General features: G+C 42.1%; 1 protein-coding gene across 1 annotated transcript in view; it reads left to right on the top strand.

The window, feature by feature from the left end:
- Positions 1-2,078: 2,078 nt before the first annotated feature.
- The window catches only part of PRKAA2 (protein kinase, AMP-activated, alpha 2 catalytic subunit), a gene marked incomplete at its 5' end in the record, with an annotated part of 12,423 nt that continues 7,260 nt past the window's right edge, over positions 2,079-7,241 (top strand). The window contains 4 exon segments of the mRNA XM_010182332.1: positions 2,079-2,220; positions 4,272-4,365; positions 5,711-5,855; positions 6,743-6,830. Coding sequence (XP_010180634.1) covers positions 2,079-2,220; positions 4,272-4,365; positions 5,711-5,855; positions 6,743-6,830 — 469 coding nt within the window.

Genomic DNA, 7,241 nt, shown 5'->3' with positions numbered 1-7,241 from the left:
ATAGACTGTTTATTTTTAATTATTAATGTGCTTCAACTAGCAAACCTTCACAGAGTTACATATTGTTTGTCATGGATGGAAAGGAGATGAACTGTTGAGCAATGGTATTAAAAACAATGATTATTCATTCTGGGCATGGCCATTTTTTTTTTCCCCCCAAAGTGTATAATAAAAATTTTGTGACGCACATCCTGGGATAAGGCTGGAAAGGGTTGTTGTGAAACAACAGAAATTAGGGTTTTCTTCCTAGTTCAGTGATAAAGCTCTTTGCTTTGCTGGTCCTCAGTTTCTCAACTAATGGCTTAGTGCCTTATGAGTCTTTAGCGGAGCGGGATGAACCAAGGGTGACTTTTGGAGTATGGCTTCCCGTGCTCCCAGCCGCAGGTGCAGGGAGTGAGAGGGCAGAGGTATTGCAGCACTATAGGCAACCAAATCAAGTGCTGCTGGTGACAGGCTTGGTCTCAAAGACGCCTGTGGAAGTTGTCTTACACCCCTCTGTCCTTCCTCCCCCAGCCTTTCCCTCCTTGGACTATTTACAGCACTCTCCTTGCACCGCACCAGAGGAATTATCTGCCTCCTCCAGCCCTCGGCTAATCCCTGAATTGCATCTATACTGCAGGGCTTAGTTTATTTTCATTTCATCCCCTAGTTTTAAGCATTGCGAGGAACTAAATGGGCACGCAGAGCGGTGCTTTAATTTTCAAGGGCAGTGAAGTGTTTTATTTTTAGGCTGCTCTTACTGAGGAAGGAATCTCTGGCAGGTCTTATCTGGTGGCTAATAATAGTGACCTCGCGTGCCCCGTGGCAGTGCCGCCCTGCCCTTCTCATGCTTCTGCCGATTGCTCCTGATCAGCTCGTTAGAGCCTCCGAAATTACAGTCGAATAATGTAATAACAGGGTTGGCTCATAATTATTAACTCCTTGTGCTCTGGGTTATTACTGGAACGGGTAACGTTTGTAATTAGCACAAATATTTACTGTAAGCGGGTTTTCAGTGCGGTCTATAGAAAACCATCCAAATGTCACCGTTTTTAATACCGCGTTAGGAAATACTGAGAAGAGGTAGCTCGTGGCCCAAGAACCCTTTGACAGTTTTCAAGTAGTTTCTGCTGTTTATCTCCAATAGAAATCTTTCTTCCTAGGGCTTTTTTATTTTTTTGTGTAGTCTGTTTATTGGTCACAAAAGGATCTAATGCTGAATTCATTTCCGATTATTAAATTAATGCAATTCCCCCACTGACGGTGGTGCTGTGCCCAGTTGGTGGTTACTGTTTGACTCTGTACACAGGAGATAAACGTCAGCATCTCAGTGCACCGAGTGCATATTATAAAAAACCCATGTTGGAGTTTCTGTCTTTTGTGAGACCAGAACTTGTTCTTGCAGTACAGCAGTGCTCCTGCAGCGTCTCATCAAACTGAGAAGCACGCTTGAGAAAGTATAAATAGAAATTCATTTTAGTAATGCAAATCCTGCGGTCCTATTTTGGGCAGGGAAAATCCCTGTATCATTTTTTTTTAAAGAAGTGTGATGGTTTAATTTTAAGGCTGGGTTTATTAGAGATTTATTCGACCAGTGTGTTACGGTGGAGATTCTCCTCTGCCATTTAAACAGATCTGTTTCTGCTTGATCTAGCTCTTACGTGCTATAAATCCTTGCAAATTAGCTTTGGGTATGACCTCCTCCAATAACTCACTCTGCTTTATTTACTTGAGTGTTTTTTGCAGATAAGTCCCCTCTCTTCTGTCTTCCATGATGCCACTGGGAAAGCAATAAAGTGAAGAGAAAAAAAAAACAACCAAGTTTAAAATATTTCACCCCCTCGTCTCTTGTTGCTTTATTTACTTGAGTGTTTTTTGCAGATAAGTCCCCTCTCTTCTGTCTTCCATGATGCCACTGGGAAAACAATAAAGTGAAGAGGAAAAAAAAACAAGTTTGAAATATTTCACCCCCTCATCTCTTGTTTGTTTTATTTTTCCCTTCAAGAGTGGCTTTTTGCTTATAAATCACAGTGTCCTAAATTGCTTGTCTGAATCTTGCTACTCTGTTTAGTGACTTTGCAATGCTCTCATTCTAACAGTTGGCGAACACCAGCTGACGGGGCACAAAGTAGCGGTGAAAATACTCAACAGGCAGAAAATACGCAGCCTGGATGTGGTTGGGAAGATCAAACGAGAAATTCAAAACCTTAAACTCTTCCGGCACCCTCACATTATCAAGCTGTAAGTACCCTCTCTGCTATGTGTTCAGGTTACTCCTCCATCGGCAAAGACTTCACGTACACAGTTGACTTGGTTTCAGGAGATGACTTAGTGTAGAAGATGTTAGGTATATGGTCACGTTTTTGCGTGTTAGAGCCTAATGTTGCATTTTGAGAGGTTCCCACCAACTTACAGGGGCACACGGCTGATGCTTTTGAGACATGATGGGAGATGTTTCTTCCATTGGGTGTCTGGGTTGTTGCAACAGCCAACAGCCTGATGCCCCTGCATCAAGTCTTGGTCAGCTAAACCTGTCCAAGCTGTCCTCTCTTCCATGCAGAGGCCATTATAAAGGTGTAGAGAGATGGTCTGGGCTTTCCTGCCTTGAGATCCTATTAGGAGTTTTTTGTGATGACCCTTTTTTTAGGCTTGCTATCTCCAGACTTGAAGCTGCTGAGAATTGTGCCTGAGCAATTGCAGCACGGCCAGGCTTGTAGAGTGAAGCCTTGGCCTGGTGTCAATAGGATTTATGTTTTAATGGCCTGGTTATCCAGGGATTAAAGGAACAATTTTTAAAAAAAGAATATTATTCAGACGTAAGTTTTCAAAGTTGCCACTCTGATGAACCTGAATTTAAGTTGTAAATCAGCACCTGCACTCCAGCCCCTGGGATTCCTTCTCAATCCCCAGTTTGTGCTGCCAGTCCACATTAATGAGGCACTCGATAATATCTTTGGCATTTCTATAAAAGAAAGCTGTTGAATGGTCGCTGCAAGGATAAGTTGACATTTAGGTCAGCCTTAAAACTGGCATGAGATATAGCAAATACCTGGGACTTAGAGGCAAGGGAAAACAAATTTTCTCTGCAGTTAAATAACTAACCATGCAGCAACTGTTGACTTTAGAGTAACTTCACAGTTCCATGGATTTATTGGAGAACAGATTGGTATTATTTCATGAAAAAGCCAACAAGAGCCCTCAGTTGTGTATCCAGTATCCTGCAAGTTGAGTCTGGTTTACACATTTGTCAAACTATTAAAGCCTACAAGTTAAACCCAGTTGGACAATGTCAGTGTCCTATGGCACAAACGGCAATCATGAAATACAATGATTGAGAAAAGAGATGAGGAGGAGAACATGGTACATAAACCTCCTCTTTCAATAGCTGTTTGCATATATGAAGGAGAAATAGTGGAACAGTTAACACTAACTTAGATGTCTGAGTCTAAAGCACTTCAGAAAAGTTAAGTTGATCCTATGGATCTTTATGGGACTGTCACCCCATTCACTTGCTGATCTCTGAAAATAGATTGAAATCTGTTTGTTTCAAATTACAACCCACAGAATTTCAGGTTGGAAAACAAAAAAAACCCAAACCATCGTGTCTGAAATAAACCAGAGGGGAGTCTCAGCTGGTGCCGCTGTGAGTTCCTGGAGCTGCATTGACCTCAGCTGATCGTTGGCAGTTTGTACCAGATGGGACACAGAAATGTCTTTGAAGCATGTTGAATGAAAATTGAGGATAAATTTGCAGGTTAAGGGTGATTCTCTCCCCCCCCCCAATTCATTCTACAATATAGAGGAATTTAATATTTGAAAAATAGCTTGCTCTTTTGGGGTGCTTGTCTTTATACCTTTCCAAAAGAAGATCCCTGTAGTGCCTCAAGTTCTGTATCCTCTTTACCTATATATATATGAGGGAAACCAAAAAATACCCCCTTCTTGCCCCCATCTAAAGAAGCCAGAAGCTGTTGTTGGAGTTCTTTGGCAAAATGGAAATTTGAAAGTTAGGACAGTCCCTAAATGTGATAGGATTGTCTGGCAGAGATTTCAGAGGATTATTTGAAAGCTTGAAGGAAAACTGTAGGTGTGTAAAAGATCCTTTCATAGACAAGTGAAAGATTATACTTGAAATAAGAGATGGCTTTTCAGAAGTGGAAAGCAATTATAAATGCAAGATCCAAACAAATGCTTATTTTAAGAGCTGGCTTAAAACTAACAATCTGTTGAAAAGCCTTCCTTTATTCTTCTCAATTATTTTTTTTTTCTTAAATCTCCTTGTGTTTTCGAAGGTACCAGGTCATCAGCACGCCAACGGACTTCTTCATGGTCATGGAATACGTGTCTGGCGGTGAATTATTTGATTACATCTGTAAGCACGGACGTGTAAGTGCCAGTACCGTGTCAGCCCAAACACTTGTGTGGGAAGAGGCTGGTGATTAGAAGCAAAACGACTGCTGAAGGGAACACGGTTAAGGTTAAGGCCCAAAATAGAAGTTGCTTCACAGCAATCCCATCTGGAGCGTCTCGTACCCAGCTTGCACAAAAGTTGCGTGTGGTTTTTTTTGCAACGTTTTCTGGTGTATTTCGATACACAAACCAAAACATCCAAGGTAATGTGTTGCTTAGTGCAAATATTTGGAAAACTGGCGTATTTTTATGATTTTTAGCTATGGGTGGACCATCAAAGCCCCCATGGATCAGCAGGGCAAGAGCACTCAGTGTCGTCTGTCCCAGTCATTTACCTCCTCTTTGGTTCCATGTCAGGATTTTTGAAGACTTGTTAAGGATGTGGCTTATCTGAATAACATTTTCAAATGCCAGGAATCCTACTGGGTGTAAATCACCTGAGGCATAGGTTGAGCCCCTGAAATGTGCTATTATGGTTACAAAGAACATCACTGGTGTCTGCCCCATGGACATCTTCATAGGCAGGGAGCAATCACAGGGCAAGGAGATAAAAATGAGCTGACGTGGACATCCAGAGTAAGGCTTCAGGTGAGGGTCAGCCCACCATTCCTCTCTGTACTACAAAAAGCCAATTAATTTACAATAAACTGGCTTAGATTAGTGCACTCGTTGATGGAGCTGACTCCATTTACATACAGTTCTAATTTCCAGCTCATTTTACCCATTTGGATCTTTTCAGTGACTAATTTGGATCTTTTCTGAATGTTTGCATTCAGAAACTAAATCTTTTTGTGAAGAGAGTCTTTAGGAAGTCATCAGTAAAAATAATCAGTCTCCTTATCATTTCAAATATAATTTCTGTAATGTGGCTTATACAGCTTTATAGTTAATATAGCTTTATAGCTGATACAGCTGTATAACTAATTAAAATAATGACAATTTTCCACCTTTAGCTTTGTTTTTTTCCCAAAGCCATGAGTAATGGCTCCCTGTAGCATCCTCTGTGGTGTTTTGTGCAGCAGAACTGATCCCCTTGGGACAGCAGGCCATTGCCTCATAGGTGCCACCACTAAGTCCTCCTTCATAGCTCAGTTACATTTAGGTTTCTAATTTCATCTCTGGGCTATATCACTTGAAAATGCTAGCACATGATAAAATGCAAGAGGGGAAATCTGCTTCATTTTCTGCTTCTGGTTGCAAGCACGCTGTGATTTTCTCTCTGCACCCTGGAAGATTTTTGGCTCCTTGCTATGTCACACCTTCCCTTTGCCGGCTCCACACGCAGACCAACCTTCAGGACTGTTTCCCCTTGCGTCCACAGGTTGAAGAGGCAGAAGCTCGCCGCCTTTTCCAGCAGATTCTCTCGGCGGTGGATTACTGCCACAGACACATGGTCGTCCACCGAGACCTGAAACCGGAGAACGTGCTGCTGGACGCACACATGAACGCGAAGATAGCTGATTTTGGTATGTGACCCCAGCAGCATTGCAGAAATGCAGCCAGCTCCCAGGCGCTTGCTGGAGCGTGTCCGCCGAGCACGCCATACAAAACCCAGCGCCTGTTTTCCTAACCACTCACAGTCGTTTTACCTGAAAAGCCCACAGTTGTAAACACTGGCTTTTTTGCAAAAGCAGGGATTACTTATTGTAGGCTGCTGCTGTACTGGCATTAAGCATGGAGCAGCAAAGTAATTTGCAAACATTCGCAGTGTTTTGCTATAATCACCCAATATAGAGATTTAGCTAATTTATGTTTCAGACAGACTCGGTGCAGTTAATTCCAGGGTGAGTTGGCTGCGTGTGGTTATTTTCTTGCATGTTCTCCCTGTGCTGGGCCATGTGCTCTTGGCCTCGCTTCATTTGACAAATGACCAGTAACAGGAGTCTTTAAGAGGCATTACTGATTGAAATCCATTGAAATAGCTGCGCTGCCAGCTCAGCCCCCGGTCAGTCCTTTCTAGCAGTGATAAATCCTTTTGAAGATTGACAAATTTCACAACCCCACACAATTCCCATACAGAGTAAGTGCTCTGGAATGAATTATGTCTCTTTTCCTCTGTGCTAAAGAAAGGAAACTCTGAGGTTTGCAACTTAGAGAAGCAAAATTAGCCTGGAGTGAGTATTCCTTGGGTGGATGTGAAATAAGAATAAGAATAAGAATATAATTATCATCATCATCATTATCATTTGCAAATCAGCCCAAAGGAGTCTGTCTAAATTATGTCAACAGTTCCCCTCCAAATCTCCCCCCTCCACTTGCTGTACCTCTCCTCTGTGCAACACGGAGTGCTCTGTGGCTGGACCTTCATGTCAAACATCAATATGTAGTAAACTTGTAGTAATTTTCTTTTTAGGCTTGTCCAACATGATGTCAGATGGCGAATTTCTACGCACAAGCTGTGGTTCCCCAAATTATGCAGCTCCTGAGGTCATCTCTGGAAGGTAGGACGTGCCATTTCTAGTCAGAGCCTGTGTGAGCACACAGTCTTAAATTTGTTCTTGGGATTGGAAGCGGCTCTGTACATCTAGTAAAAGCAGCTGAATCCTTCCAGCCTGTATTTTAGGTTTCGGTGAATCTGTTGGCAAAAATCTGAAAGATTTCTTGGTTATTATATTTCTCAATAGCTGTAATAGCAAACAGTGTTTTGCTAAAGATGTTTACTTGGCAGGAATTATTAATAGCAGATGCTAACTGTTTATATTGCTAATTAAAGATGGATGCAAATACGGAGGTTTCAAATGGAAAGACTTTTCCAGGCCACCCCCTTCTCTCCTGCCCACCTGCAATATAAAATACAGTGTTAATGAGGAAAACCATCCACTAACAGAAGATCAGGAAGATCTTCAGTCACT

The sequence above is a fragment of the Mesitornis unicolor genome, unplaced genomic scaffold (assembly GCF_000695765.1).
Source record: "Mesitornis unicolor isolate BGI_N332 unplaced genomic scaffold, ASM69576v1 scaffold9134, whole genome shotgun sequence".
Lineage (NCBI taxonomy): Eukaryota > Metazoa > Chordata > Aves > Mesitornithiformes > Mesitornithidae > Mesitornis > Mesitornis unicolor.
The sequence above is the reverse complement of the archived record's forward strand: the minus strand, read 5'-3'. Positions and strand labels throughout refer to the sequence as shown.